General features: G+C 32.8%; 1 protein-coding gene across 1 annotated transcript; it reads right to left on the reverse strand.

Annotated features, from left to right (window-relative positions):
* Positions 1 to 832: 832 nt before the first annotated feature.
* On the reverse strand, positions 833 to 17,613 carry LOC125064748 (protein limb expression 1 homolog). The gene is made up of 4 exons (XM_047671951.1): positions 17,464 to 17,613; positions 1,934 to 2,127; positions 1,424 to 1,614; positions 833 to 1,257 (listed from the first exon to the last, which is right to left on the reverse strand). Exons 1-4 carry the CDS (start codon positions 17,534 to 17,536, stop codon positions 885 to 887), a joined length of 831 nt encoding a protein of 276 aa, XP_047527907.1. The 5' UTR covers positions 17,537 to 17,613; the 3' UTR covers positions 833 to 884.
* Between the last annotated feature and the right edge of the window lie 5,131 nt (positions 17,614 to 22,744).

Consider the following 22,744-nt stretch of genomic DNA (forward strand, 5'->3'; position numbering starts at 1 on the left):
AATAATTGCGACAATTCAGTATATTATTTTAGAAGTATAATAATTGTAATTTCGGTCAATCGTATTTAAACTTGGGCAAGCACTACTAAGTTTTTACGTTAAATACGTTTGTTAATAATTAATCTCGCGCTCGGCGGTAAAGAAACCTGCAGTGTCGCATACAATTCTGGCACATGTTTATCGACGAACCCGTAGTGAAGCAACTCGGTCGTATAAGCTTAAAAAAGACTGAAAATGTACAATTACGTAAATATTTCAAAATCCTCTCGTTCTGTACTCAATGTTTATTGTACGTTTGCACGTGCTTTTAAAATAAATAACTATTTTAATCTTATGCTATTCGAAAAGATAAGCATACAGGCAAAAGGCAGTCGTTGCACGAAAGCTTCGAGATAAATTCACGTGCGAAGGATTTATTGTTCCGCAGATGGTGTTTAGGAATAGTGAATAGATCCACCGCGATAACGCTCGTGGAGTGATAGCCGCATTGCGCATGTCGAACCTAACCTTTGTTATTTAAACTTTGCCAATTTAACTTAATTTGCTGTTCACTTGCCTTTAAACAACAGTTTTTCTTAATTATTTCAAGAAAATAGCCCTGGAATACTTTCTATAGTTAAACAGAATAGTGCGCTGTTTTTATTACTCTAAACTTTAAACCGTTGAGGTAAATAATGTTTTTTTTTTTTACTTATGTGTATAGAATTTTATACTTTCATTTTCATCAGCTATAATATTTGATATTTTTTTTTCAAAATATGTTTATTTCGATTAGGGTTTCGTTACTTTTTTAGTAGTTGGGAATGAATAAACGATAAATAAAAGACAAATGTTCTTACACTATATAACTATACTTAAATAACAAATAGAGTCGCGCGGTGAGATCACTGTTGCTGTTGCGGCGGAGCGAGACGTGCAGCCAATAGAAGGATATCGCGTTTCTCTTTAGGGAAGCGGAGTTCGCGAGCCGCGAGCCTCGCTGCGCGGAGTTCGCGTTCCGCGCGCGCGAGCTCACTTCGTAACACGCCGCCGCCCGTTGCGGCCGCTTCCCTCTCTCTCGAAGCCCATTCACGCGCCATCTGCTCGCGCATAGCGTCGTCCAGCGCCCGCGCTGAATAATGCGCGACAACCTCTTGCCTCGAACACTGTCGCTCACGCATCGCTCTCAGCGATCCGTTCCAATGCAAAAGCTGGAACACTGTCATCAATTCCTGAAATTCCAGCATCGTGCGACCCTTGTTTGCTTCCAGCATAAATCTATGGACAACGATTACATTTTTATCATTCTTTTCAATCGAATCGAATTGTTATTATTTTTATATCCTATAATTAAAGTTTTAATATAAACAGTATGTATTGAGCTAACTGATTTTGAGATTTTATAATTCGCCTATTTATAATGTACCTAAATTTTATAATGTACCTAAAAGCAGCTATTCCAGCGCTAGGATCTTGGTGGGACGCAGCGTCCCCAGCAAACGACGCCCGCGCCTCTGCCACCGCTTTTTCGATGAAGTGCTCCGATATGCGACGCGATTCGTGTTCGTTAAACACGCTGTTCATTAGGGCAATTTTAGCCGCACTCCGCCTCGCCTCAGCTTTTGTGGGACAATTCTGTTAAAATTAAAATGATATTACAAATAATTATCTCCAGAAACTCTTAAATATTACTATGGGTTAATGTTATGTGTACATTATTTAATAACTTAATGATGTGTAATGACATCCTCATAACTGAATTCATCCATGGCAACTATTTTGGACGGAAACTAGACAGCAAGGGAAATATACATATATTGTACGACCATCGAGAGTGTAAGCACTACCAACTTCTAAGCTGCGGCTAAGCTCACTCATATTAACATTTAACGTAGGTTATGTTCTGCCGCCAAACAGCAAAATGATATTATTTATTTTTATGTTAACAACATACCTGAAAGCTACCGAAGCAAGCGCCGCCTGGTAGCGTGACATAGCAGACGTATGGTGGGTGCGCGGCGGGCACGGACTCATAAATAACAAGCGCGCCGCTGCCGCCACTGCCCGCACCGCCATTTCTCGACGCCTTCACCTGCCAGAACTCTTGCAGCGCCTCTACTACGTTCACCGTCGAGAGAACTCCGTCCGCTGTAGAAGATATAGACATTTAAGAAACAATAAAATTGAAAACAATTTAAGCCATTCTAAGCCACAATGTTTATTTTTATAATTGTAATCCAAACAAAAGACTACGGCCTACATAGATTCGGTTTGCAAGTCATAGCTGCATACATTTCATAGCAATACGTTTTGTTACGTGATAAACAAAGATGAAACGAAAAGATGTATTGATCAATTGGTTTAATTAAATAATGACGAGCAAAATTCTAAATCAAATATGTTAGTTATTACAAAATTGTTAATTATAAACCGCTAATTATGAAATTGATTGGAATTTTAACCACGCCATTTAGTTGTGTCGTCGTGGTTTATATTAACAGATAGTAAAGGACGTTGCATGAAAACTTCAATGTATAATTTTACATAAATAACGTTGTACAATCAACTTATTTGAAGTGAATAATTCAACAAACAATATCCATTAAAACTTAATTATTTTAAATTTACTATTTTAGCCTAAATCTTAACTAATTGAATCGTATAATGTTAAATTGTATTCAAATAAAACTGCATAAATGTAAAAATTGTTTATCATTAAATAATTTTCTTGTCAAATGTTCTTCTAACGTTATCCATGTTATATCTCTATTCTTATTTAATCGAAAAACTGTACCGACTATCTCTTTAATGTCATAAACGCAAAGGTTTAATGACTCTTGATTGACTTAACTACGTCTTAACGGTTAAACGAATTTCTGTAAACGTCTATAGACATCGGGAACATTAAAGTACTATGCGTAGAAAAACCGTAATTTCTCATAACTTACATTATATAACATGAATGAATTACAACGTTATTGAACATGTAAAGTATAATAATACATTATGTATTAGATTTTAACGGAGCGAAATAAAAATAAAATGTTTCGAAAAAGGGCACAGATACAAATATCTGCAAATATATAATTAAAAATAAGAAACTAAGAACGCAAACCTTATACTTAATTGTTTGATCAATTAAATAAAATAAACTAACGCAATTATATACTTCTATAACGACTTTTTTTATTATGCATACATACGAGTACCTACATCATAAAAAAGTACTCTTCGTCGAATTATTTAAAAACTTCATTAGCAGACTTAAAGTGAATTTTTATTATAAATTTCGTAGAAATAACTTTTTATAAGGCACATAATAATATACATATAGATTTATTCACTCACGAAGCCGCGTGACATAGATAACAGATTGCGGTATTTAAAAAAAACATTTATATTTTTTTTTAATAATGTGGACATTTGTAATACATAGACTAATACAAAAACCTTCGATATATTTTTAGGACGTGTATTTATCACGCAATAATTGTTAGATTTATTGCACAGGCTTTGTATAGATTCAATTTTTAAAAATATCCTTATATACAGGATACATGGAAATACTCATTATGTCTAAAAATCTGAGAAATTTAACATAGTGTAGATATTTCAACAAATATGACAATTTGTTTATTTGGATAAGACACCGCGTATTACACACTTGTCGCAATCTTACTAGTATTATTAATGCAAAAGTTTATACATATGCTTATTATTAAATCACGCCGGAACGACTGAATGGATTTCAATGAAAGTTGTCTGTGGTACGATTATTAATGTTTTTAGATATATTCGTTTTCACTCAAATTTATCTTAATGGTCTTCTTGTCATCCGTGCAATGATGATGCATTTCTTTAAACGGAAAGAAAATGTGGATTTCAACCGAAGAACGTGGGCTTAATCCGATTAAACACCTATGAGTTTTCATGTGCAATGTATATATCTTTAGTGGAAAGGAAGAAAACCAATGAACCACAATTATACTTTCGAAAAATATCAAAGAGAGAGATAGATAGAGAGCCGATATGGCCCAGTGGTTAGAACGTGTACATCTTAACCGATTATTGCGGGTTCAAGCCCAGGCAAGCACCACTGAATTTCTTCCACTTCCATTCCGATATGAACGCCTTAACCTGCACTGGAACAGCGAATTAGAATAAATTCCATATTCTTACCCCACATAAATAATTTCTATTTCTCCTATACCCGAAAGATTACTTCCACGTACGTTTTCCCCTGTGTCTAAAAAAGTTTCTTCTAAATAAAAGGAAGGTATGTCTTAACTCAGCATTCGGACATTTCCATTTTCGGAACGGTAATTTTCTTTATCTAATATTTATTGTAAATAAAATTACCTCAAGTCAAAAGATCGTATAAACTTAACATCTACAAGTAATCTCTATAAGTAATATATTCAATAGTTCATATATTATTGAATTTAATTCATTCTATGCTCAATATATTATAACAAGACACATTTCGCACAAGACCGACAATCCTCTCAAGTTTCGCAAAGTAGAAAGTTCTGTTCACTACGAGTCTAGTGAAATCTTATTGTAGATATTTAATTGTGGCTTGTACTTTACAACTTACATCTTTGTTTATTACACTGAGAATATTATACGATTTAGTATCTGTTGTTTATTGCTATATATATATATATATATATATATATATATATATATATATATATATATATATATATATATATATATATATATTAAATTAAGTATGTTTACAAATAAATTCTTATTTTATAATATGCTAATAAACATAAAACTAATTACAGAATGTAGTTTCCACCTGGAAAAACTAACATGAAACTCAGGTTTAATATTTATAATAAATATAATTTAAATTATATAAATTTCGTGTAAAATTTGTTTTTTATTATAATTTTTTATAAAACACAGATGAGTTAGTCAACATTAAATTCCCGATTGCTTCCTAACTCAAGTTAATTTTGGGAACAATCACAAGCGATTGATAGTTTAAGTATACTCGTAAGTATGATTTAATGTTGATAAGAATTGTTTTGACTTTTGGTATTGTTCTAGTTTTAACATAACAATATAGTATATATAATATATATCTATATATTATTTTGTATAGTACATATATAGTCTTTGAGTATAATATACTCTATAATCTGTTTATAATATTATTCTAAATAAATTTCGATCAATTAACGGTTAGTTATAATTTATAATCAAAAAATATTTTGTTTAAGCGAATAAAGCTGGTTTTAAGTTACAGTTTACGGTATATTTATAATACAATAATAATAATACGGTCGTGAAATGTCAGAAGGTATTGTGTGCAATCGACTATAATAATTATAATGTCAAAAGAATGAAAAGTAAGTAGGTTTAACATTTCAAACATACATTTGTACAGAATAACGTTTCCATTTTAGAAATATTATGACTATAAAATACTATTGCTGTATATATTTTATAAAAACTACACCAATGGTTGAAGTCTAGCGTGCGAACTGTGTTCATGCGTCAAAAGCCGTTTTATTTTTTCAAACGTCAACTTTTTGACTATCGCCTGCGACCAGTGATGTGCATAACTTTACTGAGATTTTTGGTGCACACCACTAGTCTTTGTGTTTGAAAAATTTTATATATTATAAATATAGGCATACGTGCTACATTACGTTTTTTTTTTTTATGTCATAAGGTGGCAAACGAGCAGGAGGCTCACCTGATGGAAAGTGACTACCACCGCCCATGGACATCTGCAACACCGGGGGGCTTGCAGGTGCGTTGCCGGCCTTTCAGGAAAGAGTACGCTCTTTTCTTGAAGGTTCCCAAGTCGTATCGGTTCGGAAAAATCGCCGGCGAAAGCTGGTTCCACAGAGTGGTTGTGCGAGGCAGAAAATGTCTTAAAAATCGCGCTGTTGTGGATTTTCGGACATCTAGGTGGTGCGGGTGATATTTGGAATTTTGACGAGATGTCCGAAGGTGAAATTCAGCAGCCGGGATTAATCCGAACAATTCCTCGGAACATTCCCCGTGATAAATTCTGTAGAAGATGCAGAGCGATCCAACATCTCTACGCAAAGCCAAAGGATCAAGCAGATCGGAAAGGGCTTGATCGTCGATAATTCGAGCCGCTCTACGTTGGATACGGTCAAATGGAAGGAGCTGGTACTGGGGAGCACCCGCCCAGAGGTGAGAGCAGTATTCCATGTGAGGCCGAATTTGCGCCTTGTATAGTCTTAGACGATGGGCCGACGTGAAATACTGTCTTGCCTTCCTGAGCACACCAAGCTTTTTTGATGCCAATTTGGCTTTGCCTTCCAATTGACCGCGGAACTGAACGAGACTCGAAACATCAACGCCAAGTATTCCGATACTAGCTGTAGCGGCTAACGGAATGTTCTCGAATCGTGGAGATACGACAAATGGTGTTTTTTTAGCAGTTAACGCGCAAACTTGCGTCTTTTTGGGGTTGAAGTGAACTAGGTTTAGCCGACCCCAGTTCGAGACTTTGTTTAACGAAGACTCGATTTCAGATACAAGTTTGTTCCGGTTTTCTTCGACGTTTTCCCGAGAAATATTAGCACGGCCGGTGTATGAGGCGTCTACGGTGCTGTCGTCTGCATAGCAATGAATGTTACTGATTTGCAACAAGTCATTGATATGCAGAAGAAACAGAGTGGGTGATAGAACGCAGCCTTGTGGAACACCAGCATTGACGAATTTTAAGTCAGAGCATGCACCGTCGACAACGACCTTGATGCTCCGATCTGCCAAAAAACTGGTAATCCAATTGCATAATTTCCCGGGAAGCCCATAGGAAGGAAGCTTCGAAAGAAGCGCTTTGTGCCACACGCGATCGAAGGCCTTCGCTATGTCCAGACTGGCTGCTAATGCCTCCCCTTTGCTCTCAACTGCTTCCGCCCATCTATGAGTAAGGTAAACTAGAAGATCACCGGCTGAGCGACCCCGACGGAAACCGTACTGGCGGTCGCTAATCAGCTGGTACTCCTCTAGGTACCGCAGGAGCTGGCAGTTTATAATGGACTCTATTAGCTTGGAGAACAAGGAGGTGATGGCTATAGGCCTATAATTGGACGGGTCTGAGCGGTTGCCCTTTTTAGGGATCGGATGCACCAAAGCAGTCTTCCAGGAGTTCGGGACGACGTTAAGTATTTATTATACTATGAAAATATAGATTCAACGCATACATATTATTAATGTTATATGATGTTTTGCAATGTTTATGTTCTTTTATTTGATGAACGAGACTGATTGAGATTAATTCTATTGTCACATTAGTACATGTAGATCAGCGTCAGATTTATATGTATGTTTTTTTTTTCATTCTTTACGAGTAATGATAAGTGGTTACCATCGACCGTATACGTAAGCCGTAAGAAATATTAACAATTCAAACTCCAATGCGCCACGAAAATTAGGAAGTAAGATGCTATGTCCCTTTTACCTGTAATTACTCAGTTGTTATTGTTGCTCAGTCGCCTTTCACAACAATACTGCTATTTTGCGGAATAATATGTGATGAGTGGGTGGTACCTAAGCAGACGGCTGGAATAGGGTAACTTATTATTACATACGAATTGAGCCAAAGATTGTGGTTTCAAATTCGGTATAGCGCCACTGCTAGAGAACTCGTCTTTTTAACAGAACGACTTTTAAGGGATGTTTCCACACTTTACATAACATGTATAGGATTTAGTGACTCGATGGCCTAGCGACTAGCCTTTTCAACTGCACATCATGAATTGAATGGATTAAAAGATGTTGTGTTTTATCATGAAATTCTTAGGAATAGTTAAAGCAGAAAGTGATTGTGGTCATACCTGTGCTCTAGTCAAAGTTAAAATTAGCTGCCGTGAATAAAATCGGTTAGGAGGACATCATAAATATATGTAGTGATTCTTTCTGCGTTTCCCGGAAGGAATTATTCAATTACCTACACATATCCGCTCCAGTATATATCCCAGCATACATAAAATAAAGAAATATAAAAGTTTCATGTTTATTACGGTAACATACTAAATTAAGACTTACAGCTTAATATTTTTACGAAATATAAAATAAAAAATGATACACGTTTATACGTCTTAGTACATTAAGATAATACGGCTTTATCGTCTATATTTTTTATGATTGTTTGTTAAATTTCCCACATAAAATACTACCAGCTTATTTTACTTTTGGTTTGTTATTCTTTTATCATTTTTATTACATATCGGAAGCGTTTTTAAATCAACATTCTTAATTTTAGCGTATTTTTTTTTCTTAACATTTAAATTTGAATTTAAAATATAGAATACGTACTGATAGAACAGAAGGTTTATTTTACGGTTCATTTCCACTAAAATATTGGGCAATTTCTGTGTTAGCAACTGTTTACAACTTCTACGATAACACACTATTGTGCAACGAAAATTGTATCAATTTTCTTTGGCAACTTATGGTAACTACAAGTAATAGTGAAACTTTGATACAAACTCGTGTTGACGATATTGTATAGATGCAGCTTTATAATCCATTTGTACTTCTTCTATCATATGAAATAAGTATTGAAGTAATTTGTATCTTACAATTTGAGTTATGTATTAAGCTCATTTATACTTTATCCAAGTTAAGTTACGTGCTGTGATTGTAGCGAAAAAGGCTTTCCAAACATATCATACAAAGTGTTCTATAGCGCGAGTACAAATATATTTTATATATTATTTTATATTTATTTAAACGTCTCGTCTCTGAAATTCCGCGACTATCGTTATTATTAAAAACTTTTTTTAACATAAATGTCGCTCTCCAAAAGACTTTTTTACATATTTCTGTATACTTTGGTGGGTAAAGTAGTTTTTAATTAATAATTGTATACGTAATATGACAAAATTTCAACCATATGATAAACTTTGTACGTGCATAAATATACACAATATATCTTTATCATTTCAATATAAACTAATATGTTTAATACATAAAATAAAAATAATAAATTAAAAAAAGAATGATTACGTTCATCTCCAACTTTATTTTTTACCTATATAGTAAAGTGCTAAGTGCTTCAATAGAATTATATAAATTAGAAAGAAGATATTTAAAAAAAAATATATTATCGCATTGGTGTCTTTATCGTATCGTTGTCGTATAGTGTAATTAGGTCTACATTGCGTAATGAGCCCGCAAATTTATATTTTCCGCACGTTTGGCGATGCGTATCGAATCGCCGATAACGTACTGCTCAATGAAGTTGGTGAAGCTGCAGGCATCCTCCTTTATCACAAGCTTTTGTTGGATATTTTCAATATCCTACTGATGTTGACAAAATATTGGTAGTTTTACATTCAATTTAATCCTGTTACATGAGTCGATACTACTTTTATCAGCCTTCTTGTATAAAGTACATTTTGGTAGTAAATTATTTAGACGTGCCATTTACAATAGGTTAGTCTGGTTGATTGGCTTAAATATTACAGCATATTGTCAAACCACATAGTTTGCACTATGGCACTGAATACAAAGTGCTGACGATCGCGGATTTGACTCCTGGATAGGGTATTGTGTTGACAATGTATAGTCTATAATAGTATTTGTGTGAATTGCGCTTGTACCTGCTATGTATATGTCACATAAAGTTTACTAAACTTCCGTACTGGGTTGTTGCCACCAATATTCTTTTTACATTAGCAGCCTGTAAATTTCACTACTGCTGGGCTAAAGCCTCCTCTCCCTTTGAGGCGAAGGTTTTTGGAGTATATTCCATCACGCTGCTCCAATGCGGGTTGGAATACACATGTGGCAGAATTTCGTTGAAATTAGACACTTGCAGGTTTCCTCACGATGTTTTCCTACACCACCGAGCACGAGATGAATTATAAACACAAATTAAACACATGAAAATTCAGTGGTGTCTGCCTGGGTTTGAACCCGAAATCATCGATTAAGATGCCTGATCTAAACAGTGGGCCATCTCGGCTCTTATCGGCTCTTATCGGCCAACAATATATTACAGTAAAATTACAATTTTCTCACATAAAGCAAAACAGATCGGATAGAAATCATGACTGGATAAATCCTATCTAACTAGAATAATAATAAAAAGCAGTTACTGAAGAAAAATATACATGTAACCATTAAAAATATATATATATGTAGAGACAGTATATGATATTCCTAACTTGTAGCTATTATATAATATGGCCTGTCATGTAATAATATAAAATTCAAAAATACAAATTTATATTTCTAAGTACGATATATGCGAGAACAATTTCGGGAGAAATCTCCTTTGTTATAAAATACTCTCGAAAGTTTAAAAATATTCAAACGAAAATCTCTCGGTTAGAAACCTTCGTTCAATTTAATATTCCGTTCCGTTCAAACGTTTTATCTTTATAAAATTTCTGTAGATAGTCTTCGAAATTGATTTGCTAATAGGTACATTTAGCATGGAGATATACTGATATCAAATGTTAATTCGAAAATGGAATATTAATTGAAATATTAAGGTTAAACCACTAACTGAAATTCTTGAGTGACAGCTGTTATCGCCTGACATTTACGATTGTATTTAGTGAATGATATTAAGTGACAATAAATTCTAAATTGGTTTCCCTTGAATAAACTTATCTAAGAATCAATAAAATTAATAGTTTGTAAGTCTCAGTTTCGGACTCAGAGCCTGAGAATGAGAGTCCTTGAATAATTGTCATACTCTCACACAAGCTTAACGAATAATTTCAAGAGAAATATCAATATTTCTATGAAAAGAGACATTTTTAGTATTCTTTAGAATAAAATTATAGTCAACTGTATTTAACAAAAGCTTTAATTTAACTTTCTGATTACTGAAATATAAATACGTTGATAATAGAGTTACCAATTTTCTATGACATATTTTATGAGCAGGACCAATTAGTTATTGTTATAATCATTGAAGATTCGAGCACTTTGCAGTGTTCGTGGTCACGAGCACTGCAAAGTGCTCGAAACGTCGGGATGTTAAAATAATTAATATACGCGATTAAATCCGTTAAAAACTAGTTTTATTTCAATGTGTAATAATCGCGAAAATCTAAGACAACAAGATTCATGAATTTGCAATATTATTCAAAACACAGAAACATCATTCACTAAAAGTGTAATAAATGATATATATTAATGCTTTGAAAATAAGTAATAACACACGCAGGAAGTACGTTAAGTATGTCATTAAAATTAATTATATCTACTGCATTAGCGATGTACTCCTCAGAAGTCCTCAATGTTGTTCCTGACGTATAGCAATTATAATTTTAATTTAATGTAAAGCTAAATTATAATTTAATGAAAAGCTAAGGTATCCTAGTGGTTGAACACGTGGCGGTTTCGGATTCAAATTCTGGCAGCACTGTGTTCTATTTGCTTCATTTGTATTTATTATTAATGGTATGCTAGGCAGGAAAATCTTATGTAATCCCACACCGGAGTGATAAATAAGCTTTAAACATTTTTCGCAATAAAAGGACTTGCCCAGCAGTGGGACATTCACAGACTGTTACTTTACTTATTTTTAAATTGTATTTGTAATATAATACCTGTCTTAAATATCTATTGTTGAGTTGAGCTATAGATAAAATCTTTTAAATTGTATAGGTACATACCCTTTTAGCAATAATGTAAAGATTTAGAATAAAGTATATTCCCTTTCTATTGATATAATAAAACACTTGAATCCTACACTCTAGTAGATAAATGGCTTGCAAATAAAACCGACCGAGAACACAGTATCGCAACCTCGCCCACACAGCGCCAGTTGCGAGACCCGACATGTTTATGCAAGTCGATATACCGATTCCTCGTGCACTTCAACAAATCATTAAATTATGAGGGTTTTTATTAGTAAAAAAAACATTACGGTATAAGTCATATATTATAGTCGTATTAGCGCGTTTTAAAAACTACAAATGATTAATATGTATATATTTTTTTTACAACTTCTCCTCTCTATTTTTCTTTAAGATAAAATTCTAACATTCATAATAATTTTTCTATTGAAATAGGTTTGACAAAATAAAATGAGGTATTAATCCCATATGGATTCAAAGGTTCAATCACAAAGGTTCGGATTACCAGAACGCTGTATTTTATATTTTATATTAAAAACCTTTGACATCTTTACACATATAAAAATCCGCAGACAAAATAGCAACAGAAATTTATATAAAAACTCACTCACAATCTCTTATTTATTTGAACGAGTTATGATTATATAAATCGTTCCAGCTCGATGTGAATAACCGATAAGATATTATGTAGATATCTTTTTTTGTTCGTGGAACTAGTTATCATTTATTGACAGCAATCAGAATTTAATTATTTAGCCTCCTTTTTGAACAAATTAAAAAATAACAAAAAAAAGGCTAGTTTTTATAGTTGAGTGAGTCAAAGATCGAAGCGAGTATTACGTCAGCGACTGATCGCGAAGTCACCTGCATTACGGCACCACAGAAGTTCTTAGAGTTCGTTTAAAACTTACAAAGTGTATTACCAAGTGTGTTTTTATTAATAATAATTAAACTAACTTAATACAACTATTAATATAGTATTATTACATCGTTAAATAATTAAAGAAATAAACATAACTTTTAAACGAATTGTTTCGAAGTATATGAAGTTTATAATTTTTATAAACTTAAAAACCTTTACAATTATTTTTATTTAGATTTTTCATTTCCGCAAAGCAAGTAAATCGAATCGAATCATAATATAATAATAAAGAAACAAAAAAAAAATCTGAGTGGGCTTGAATAAGCAGACGCGATTACTACGCCAGACGAACTTCATACATATAACATCAACAATATAATGTAAAAACCACGCATACAGTTGCCGTCTATTATATACTATAGATATAGGTGTACCGTGAGTCAGATGCGGCTAAAAATAGCCTTAAGATACACAAGAACGTATTGAGTTGACTGTTTACAAATACTAAAACATTAGACACGTCGCTTAAACGTAATTTAATTATACGTCTGTAAGGAATAAACTCGCTACGAACACTTAATGACTAAAAGGCTATTTGGTAAGAAAAAAAAGAAACTCGTCTGTAAAACGTTGAATCTAAAAAACGGAATCTAATATGCGACATTGATTATAATAATCGTGATAAATAACGATCAGAATAGCGTATCAGCGAATATCGCTTTTTGACATTTCGATATTGTATTCAGCGACTTTTGAGTGTGTTTCTATAGACCAGCTTTCTGATCGCGTTTTATAATTAGTCAAGGTTTAGTATGAAACGTTATGTTGAAAGCAATTTTAGTTGTAAGTAACTACGCAATTTGGCTATTAAAATATTCTATGATCTATTTTAATAAACTCATATCGTTTGAAAGGTAATAATAATTTAAGCATGCTAAGAAAACCATAAGGTTTGTATTTAAGTTGTTTGTGTATTTTATATATTACTAAAAGCTGAATATTCCGTTGTGATTATTTTGAAGAAAAATTTTTCGTTTACACATTTTCTAAGAAAATTAAATAGTTATTTGGGTGCAGGTTTTTAGAGGACGTAATATACATACGTTGGAAAATTCATTACGCCGATATCGCTCACTGACAATAAAAAACTAGCAAAAAATATTTATAGGAATGACTGCGCGAAAATATTTGTCGCACAAGTATGTGGTTAATAAAAAAAGTGACTTCAAAAATGCTCTTTGCTTTTTTTTTATAATTAAAACGACAGATTTTTTAAATATTAATCGATATCTGCATCGATGAGAGTAAAGGGATTTTTTTTTGAATGTAACTGCAGGCACAAGGGTCATAACACTCCAGTTTCCAAAGTTGGTGGCTCTTATAAGGGGTAGTCAATACATATTACATGCCACAAAAACCCGCCAGGTCAACCAAATGAAATAAAAAGGCAATTTGTATCATATTACAATTACGATATAAAGATACGTCTAGGTTTGATAAATATTTGTAAATAGAAATTGTGTTGTCTTTATAAACTTCTAATTGACCTAATAAAACAATTACATGTACAAATTATCCGGTTCATATGTTGATAACGATATAAAAAATAGTATCCTTCAATTGGTAATAGTTACTGGCTTTACATAAAAGTATAATGCCATGTTATATTTTATACATCTGTCACATGAACATGGCGAAAAGAACTTTGGTCGCCGCCGTTTAGTTAATTTATACATATGCAAATCCTAATTCCTCGTAATCGTTATATTTACGAATTCACATTGCTATACAAACGATACCAAAGATAAAGGGAAATTGAATTAATTTAACATTACTTTAATCCACAGCGAGCCATAGCATACGTATACCAAAATAGATTATCTTTTTAATTACATTATACTTTATTTTTTGTATTTGACTTCGTTCGTCATGAATGTTGATGTCAATATTAAATATATATAATTGTATAATAATTTTCTGTAATCCTTTTAGGATGTATGAACCGTTAGTTGACTAGCTGAGGTTTTTATGTTAATTATATGGTAAATTTACTGACAATAATGAATTAAATATAGCATCGCTTAACACCCTTAACCTAATCAAATGGTGATACAAACTTTAGTACACAATACTAAAGCTTAAATGGGTAAACCTTTTAAGCTTTATTGGGCTTTATTTGTGAAAAGCGATTTTAATTCAACTTCATTTCTGTTAAGCCGCTTAATTAGCTTCGAACAGTTTGGTATTAAGGACGAAATTGTTCAAGCTTAATAATAGGGAAGATTTACTATGAAGGTAATTATCTTGTGATGGGGATAGAAGGTATACGCAAACATAATATTACCTTACTCTCATAGTCAAGTCTCATAGCCATAGTCTCATGCCCAATAACAGATAGCAATTTATTACGACCAAAATATTAATTGCAGATTTAAGTATCGGTTTTACGAGAGACATTTGTGGTATATGTCGGATATCTGCACACTACGAGAATTTAGGGAATTTCTATTTAGACAGAAAATGTAATAGCTGTTATTGTTTAAACAATAAAATCAGAGAACTATTTTGAAGATTTACTCGTAATAATTTCCTGTTTGTAAGCTCACTACAAATTTGTAAATAAAAATTTCAAGTCTGAATTTTTTATAGCGATTATTTTTTTATCATATTTAATCTATAGAATCAGAAAACTATTTCAAAGATTTATTCGTAACAACATTTACATTTAAATAAGAAAACAATAAAAATATGGTAATAAAATTTCGCTAATAGTTTGCTGGGTATTAAAATCGTCGTTAAACAGTACACTCGCATCATTGCGAAATTTACTCAACGAAAGCAGGAAGTTACTGAAAGACGATGTAGTTTGTGGTATTCGGTTTCTAAGAAAGTCTGAGTTAGCGAGCTGTCTAAAGGATTTGTTTTAACGGGCTTAATGTTTAACTGTAGATTTGTTGAACATATACAAACGACTGCCAAAGAAGACGATTCGATCGGCTTTATGAAATAAGACACTCTATATTTACGTTCATGAATGTTTCATTTCATTTCATTTTGTAATTTAATAATAGTTATGTTAACTGTTTTTCATGAATTTCTGTTTGTCGAAAACCCTTAATAGTCATTCCGACTAAGCCTAAGACTGTCTCAGAGGAGTTAGTAATAAATGTCATAAGAAATGTTGAAATATTTTTAATAGAAAATAGCTAAACACAAACTTTATTATGTATGTATATTGAAGATAATATTTTTATGTAAATGAATACGCTTGACCATATTGATAATTAAATTTAGCAATTATTATATTCAAATTAATAAAAAACTATTCCGTATCGTATTGATCGAAATCTATGACAACTCTTATTAGTATCCGCCCGTTTGAATGTAGTATGAATGAGTAACAATTAACTAAACGCATTTCGCATTTACAAAAATAGTAGCTGATAGTTTAAATAATAATATTACAAAGTTATTACTTACTTTCTTGTTTGTTGTTTAAGATCTATCTTAAAAATGTGCAAAATTTTAAAAACGTTTTTAAGTAAGAGGAACTTATTTAAAGACCTTTTCTAATTGAACAGTTACAATTCATAACAATGTTTTGCGACGCGTTAAGCCTCGTTATTAAATTTTCATCAGGGACCAATATTTCATAAATGTCGGTCTATCAAACGTTTTAAGAGCTTATTAAAATATCGATTGGTCGCACCGGAGCATTTTGCATAAATCGTCGTATATATAAAGAGTGTTTCATAATATATGAGCATTTGATATAAAAATTAAATTTGTCTGTTAATATGAAAATTATATACGAATCAAAACTTACTTTTTGTCTCGATATTCAATGAAGTTTGCTGTTATTTGTTAGTTTTATATATTTTGACACACCATGACTTTATTTATTTTTTAATTATAGTTCACATTCATATTTGGTTACACAGATTTTGAAACACACATATAAAATACCATATAAATAATATAATGATAAAAATCTTATACGTACATTTTAATTTTTCTTCATAAAAACTACATTTTATTTGAAACTGCGTATAAAACTCATTTAAAATGTTCATGAATAAAATTATCCGATAAATATTTTGATTTTTCTAGACAAATTATTTAAATCAATCTTACGTATAATGACTAACATTATATCAAACGACAGTCAGATTATATATGTAATTTAAAACAGCATTAGCAGGATTCCTCTACCTTTTTTGCATATGAATAGAGCCGTGGGAACGAGAGATAAAGCGGTTACAAACCTAAATTATTTGTTGAAAACTTTCTATTCACAAATATTAAAGCTCGATTAATGTTAATAATGAACATATCTATAAAAATATATATTGTGTTTAATGATAAAAGCTATTGAAATCTAGTTCACATTCGAGCTTTCTATAATAACCGGAACCGATGACGCGAGATTTGGATCAATCGCGATCAGACATTAACGGTCACCCACCGAGTAACTGACCTCAGTTAACGCCACTTAACCTGTGTAATCGGTCAACTTGTGCCAATCGCTCAACTGTTGTCTCAAATTTGCATGTTAGTGTTATAATTGTACCAAAGTTTCAATCCTTCAGCAAAAGTAGGACGGATGTGACGATGGTTTTCCTATTGGAATCCGATTTTAACACTTGTTCGTTTGTTGTTTGTTTTACACTTCACTACGTTTGAATAGTTGTATCCGTTAATAATCGAAAACTTTTAGTTTAATTGAAAACAATAAATATGTCACATACTTCATATAAAGTCTACATCTTGCAATATTTTTTTTAATTAAAAAAATAAACATGCGGCTTATTAAATTACTTGTTATTATTAGTAATACAATTAGTTTAAATTAGTAAATGTAAACAAATACAATTATTACATATGTTTAGTTAATAATTAAATAATATGTAAATATAACAACTCTACATTTAGAGAAGAGAGACATTAGTTTGCTACAACAGTGACAGATATAAATACAGGCTTAGAACAAAGGATGCAATTCGCGGTACTTGCAGTGCTGACCTCGGTAGACGTCATCGTAGAGGGGCGCTAGCGAGTCGGGCGCTCCCCAGCGGGACGCCTCGGGGTACACCATGGGGGCTACGACATCGCACGGTCTGCCAGCGCGTGCGTCTGCGCTGGCGGCTGCGCGCACACTGAGGACTGACACCTTGTCGTCGCACAACCGAGCTTAAGCTTTCTCCTTCTCACTCTGTCTCTCGCTCGCTCCTTCGTCACCCCGCCGTCCGCCTCGGTCTCCCGGCTTCACTTTCGCACGGTCGCGAACCCGTCGCGACACTAGTTTAATTGCAGCCGCTGCAGAACCGGATTTATTGTCTCCCGTCGATATCGCCGCTGTCATGGAACTCGGGCGCAGACGGACGGAAATTAAGTGTAAATGAACTTAAATTTCGGACTTATGCGTGCTAACAAAAAAATACTTTATGCTATTAAAATAATAAACTTGCCTAAAAAAAAATATTATACCTACTGGTAATGTTATTCCAAAACACAAAAGTGAGAAAAACGAATACATAATCAAGCTGTTTAGAAAAGACATCAACGCGCTTCACTTTCATTAAATTTAAACATATTATTTTGTAAAATAATTTTATACTTAATTCTGTTATGACTTTTCATTTCATTCTTTATTAAGAATGAAGAAAACCATTATTGTCATTTTTTTTAAATTAACAGTCTATTGCTAGGTAATTATAGTTAAGTAAACTTGAGTTAAAAAAGAGGTCTTTGTTCAGCAGTAACCTATTTACTGGCCGTTACTCAAGTGGCTGCGACTCGAGATCCTGGCTTCAAACCTTGCTTCGGCCGAATAATTAACTTTGGCAACCCGAATTTTGGTAGTTAGTAATGTTGACACTATCGTGCTTCGGCAAGCACGTAAACACGTAAAGTTGTTTATCCATAAACTCTCTCTGGTCGTGTCGAATTGCCGTCCCATATCGTAACAAAATTAAAAAAGTATGTTGATAATGGCAGAAAATTGTAGGCTTATTATTTTTCGAGATTAGTTAATTAATTGTTCTTTAAAACTAACGATTCGTTTTTACTAAATATTTAAATTTAGTTATGAATTTTGTCACAAACGTTATTATTTTTTTATTCGTTTTTAAAACGAACGAAATTCATTTTTAAGCTTTTTCTAGTTTCCCATAGATAAGACGCAGTATTCGGTGATGATAAAGAGTAATTTAATTTTTAGATTGATTGCCTCGCTTATCTTGTTGCCGACTCATCCCATGAGGAAATCTTCACCAAGCCCCAGCACAGCACGAGGTCACGTATACGTTTATGGAAGAGCTGCCGAAGCCTCTCTAATGCTTATAGAAGGCGATCGTCTAAGGTTTTAAGCGGAGTCCCATATAACCCGGTTCCGAAATTCTCGCTGTGAAAAATTTTGGCTAGCTTATAAGAATGTAGATATCCTTTATTAAAATCTAATAAGACATTCAGCGATTAAAAAATATTAAAGATTTTCGCCAAGGAATCCTCACCAATTACCTCAGCAACCGGAATACGAAAGCTGTGTTTATACGAATACTTAAAAAACTTAACGGACAGTCTAAGCATTAAGTGATGGGTTAAGCAGCGTGTAATTTTGCACACAATTTATATATATAACATATTATAAGAGAACACTAAAATGGGATTTTCAAATTTCATCCCTTAGAAAGCTAAATAGAAGTTAAAAATTTATACAGAAGTTCGACATTTTGTAAGTTAGACATATGGAAATACGCTTCTGAAAATTTCCATAATTGAATAAAATAATGGATAAAAGTTTAAATGGGAAGTGAGTCGTTTTGGAGTTAGATGTGGTATAGCCATTAAAGCTGACAGAGGCGTAAAAAGTGTAGAGAAAAGCTGCTGCGCGAGGGTACGCGGTACATTGCACAACGGCGCGCGGCGCGACGGTGTGGATGAGTCAATGCGCAGTTTTGCACATTCGCGCGCTTTTTCGAGCGTCTGCACACGAGCAAGAAAAGAGTAAATATAAAAGTTAAATAGTTTATGTTCATGTAATTATTTATATTAAATTATATTTTACTAGATAATCTTACCTTACCTTTTGTATTGCGTAGAAGACTTTTTAGTTGAAGCTTTTAATGTTAGGAAGTTATGAACTACTGAAAAGATTCGTTTTCATATTTCTATGTAGAAGAAGAGGTCTAAATTATTATAATTTACAATGCCGTCAGCTATATCTTCTCATACTTTCAAGATCGTAACCATATATTCTAAAATCGATAGAACTTTTACGCTATCGCCAAAATCATACGATATACTTACTTACATTCTACTAAGTACATAAAAAATTACTAAGATATAAGACACAGCGCAAGGAGACCATAAATAAATTTTGTAAAAGCGTCAACGGATTACCCACTGATCTGGTGTAGTATCTTTATTTATAGATATTGGTTTTGTAAAAAGGAATAGTCATTCTTCACATTGTAAACGTGATGCCAACCATTGAATCCAAAATTGTTATTTCCTTTGTCTATACACTGACTCACTCGCTCTTCTTACTAAAACAACAAAACAACAATACTATGCAAATAATACTGTGAGTGGGTGGTAATACCCAGATAAACCTGCGCAACCCCACCCGTAATATATACAAACAGGAAATACATAAAGTTGGGTAAGTCAGACAGGATAAAATGTATATAATTACTATTTATATAAATGTATTAAATGCATAAATATGTACATTACGTAAGCATCATATTTACACTTCACAAATTCCACGTAAACTCCTCAGGTCCTTGTTCTTAAAATATCTGTAATATGTTCAACAATGCAAGCGTCACATAAATCATAGATGCGCCTGCCTGTCCCTTGACCCGACGCCGTCACCCGCGCTTTACGAAAGAGAATAGCTAAACATTAAGTAATGTTACGTTTTCATTTATATTTATACACGTCCGTAAAAGCATACACTTTGATAAAATATTTTTTATAAAAAGTTTCATAAGAACAAAAAAAAACGAAGTATAATTAATAATTCCTATTATTTTATTTGACAGCAGATTAAAATAAAGTTATTAAATGTACTTTATTAATTTATATATTCAATTTTATAATCAAATTTCAATGATTATTATTTATTGTTATACAATAGCAAAAAATCTCTAGCTAATGTTTTGCATTCAACCTTTCTAAATGCTTCATAAGCTCTACAGTTATTGCACCATCCTTAATACGACACGTACCGTGCATCAGATCTGTGCTACTCTTGCCTTTTCATAAAACCTTACAAAACGGTGTCTCTGCGATGCAGGACCGTTAACCCTAACTAGTTCAGCTTGAATACGCATTGGTGCTCTTTTAGCATCCAGTCGTGTAGAGCTTTGATTAACGCTGTTAGGAAATTATAATAGCAGGACCTGATCTTATTTATTGTTTTTGTACATTCGTCTTTATTTAGTTGATTAGAATTAACTATAATTATTTCAATTGTATGGTTAAAGTTCAGTGTTTAAAATTAATTTGCTTACATTCTTTGACCTCTGTCTTACTTATAATGAGTATTGTCTATTTATCGTTAAAAATTAAGTTTTTTATAATATTTTAGCAAAACGAATACTATAAACAGTTTGGAAAGCAATACAAATATTTTCCAATATCAATCGCTTAAATAAAGATCGTGAACAATAATGCTATGTATTTTAAATGACTTTATAGTGACAATATCACTTCCAATTAAAATAGACAACCATGAAACATCTTCTGTGTAAAGCGTGACAAGCTAACCTATTTACGTAACAAAAGCACTAAGTAGGTGTGACAATCGGTGCGACGGTTGCGCGGGCGCACGGGAACGTTGCAGCGCCGGCGCAGGCATTGCGGGAGGGGGCAGCTACCGCCGCAACCAGTTTGTTTTAAATTCGCGATAAAAAATATCTGCAGCGTCGTGTCATTAGCCGCGGTGTCCCCCGCCCCGCCTGCATTTATTAATCTTATTCGGAGAAATCGGCGCATCACCCCCTCCCTCCTCGACCCCTTGATACCCACATCCCGCGTTTGACCAGTGTAGCGATTTGAATAAATTTCGCTATCGTTATCGATAATATAATTCGACATTAATAATTAACACCTTCAAAGAATAGAAAAAATCCATCTTTTTAAATATAAAACCTACCAAAATCGCTTTACTAAATATCTCTCGATAGTTAATACTTATTTTTGTATCTACAATCAATTTTAGGATAAGCTAAAATGATGATTATAAAACAGCGTTGTACGTTCAGCATATTATGTCAGAATCAGTGCTTCATTGATCTAAATGGCTATCTTAGCTGGCTGTATACCCGAGTTGCTGAGTTCGAGTCCTTGTTATTTTTTTTTTCATAGAGATACTTTCGATATCTTGTATTATCGTAAGTATTCCAAGATTATTTCTCAATACGTTTGTTTTTAGAAGATTGATAATATCGATAAACGATAAGCAAATTCAACCATCCCTATACTCGTTCACTCACCGTGCGACATTACCTTGAATATGTTACCCACATACGCAACACGCAATATAAGTTCAAATAAAAAACCGCAAACTTCACCGAATTACAGTGAAGTCGACTTCGGAAAAAATTTAATCTTGGCCCAAAAATAAAGATTGCCGTATTGGTACACTCGCGAGATAACTGATGGGCTGTTGCTCGTTTTCGTTTAAATTTATTTATAAATATTTATAGGATATTTTAGTACGAACACAAGTTTACATTACAAAATATATGCATATAAGAACTTTAATGTAATACCAATTACATGAAGTTAAATGCTTCTGTATCGAATAACACTCATTGGTTTGTAAACGGTAGTCATTATTATTATTTACTATACCTACGTTATGTAATAGTTACACGGCTTTTATAATTTATCTGAAAAGTAATTAAAATCTGAGTTTATTCATTTACTTCCTACATTTACAAAAATAAATTAGTTACCCAATCACAAGTGGCAATTACATTATCACACCGCACGGATACAACGTCGATGTTTTATTAATGAACTGAAACAGCCATATATAGAAAAACCAGATTAAAATACAACACCAACTTCTCCAATTTTCGAGGTTAGCCCAAAACAGTCAGACATTTGAGCACTTTGAATATAGATATTTAATAGTCATTCTATATACAAATAAAATAAAAGTGTCGTTTAATTTTTAGTCGTTTTTCAATTCGATATTTATATATTTTTAAACTGTAATAGTTTTAGTTAATAAAGCATAAACAGTTACGTTTTAAATTTTTAAATATTTTTAGTTATCTGATTAAAC

Source organism: Vanessa atalanta, chromosome 1, assembly GCF_905147765.1.
Source record: "Vanessa atalanta chromosome 1, ilVanAtal1.2, whole genome shotgun sequence".
NCBI lineage: Eukaryota > Metazoa > Arthropoda > Insecta > Lepidoptera > Nymphalidae > Vanessa > Vanessa atalanta.

Excerpts from the sequence above, each read along its gene's own strand:
- LOC125064748 (XM_047671951.1), bottom strand. The coding sequence starts at position 17,536 with ATGGTGTACCCCGAGGCGTCCCGCTGGGGAGCGCCCGACTCGCTAGCG. Across the intron at positions 2,128-17,463 it reads CTACGATGACGTCTACCGAG|CGGACGGAGTTCTCTCGACG; the intron begins GTCAGCACTGCA and ends TATCTTCTACAG. Across the intron at positions 1,258-1,423 it reads GCTGGAATAGCTGCTTTTAG|ATTTATGCTGGAAGCAAACA; the intron begins GTACATTATAAA and ends CGTTGTCCATAG.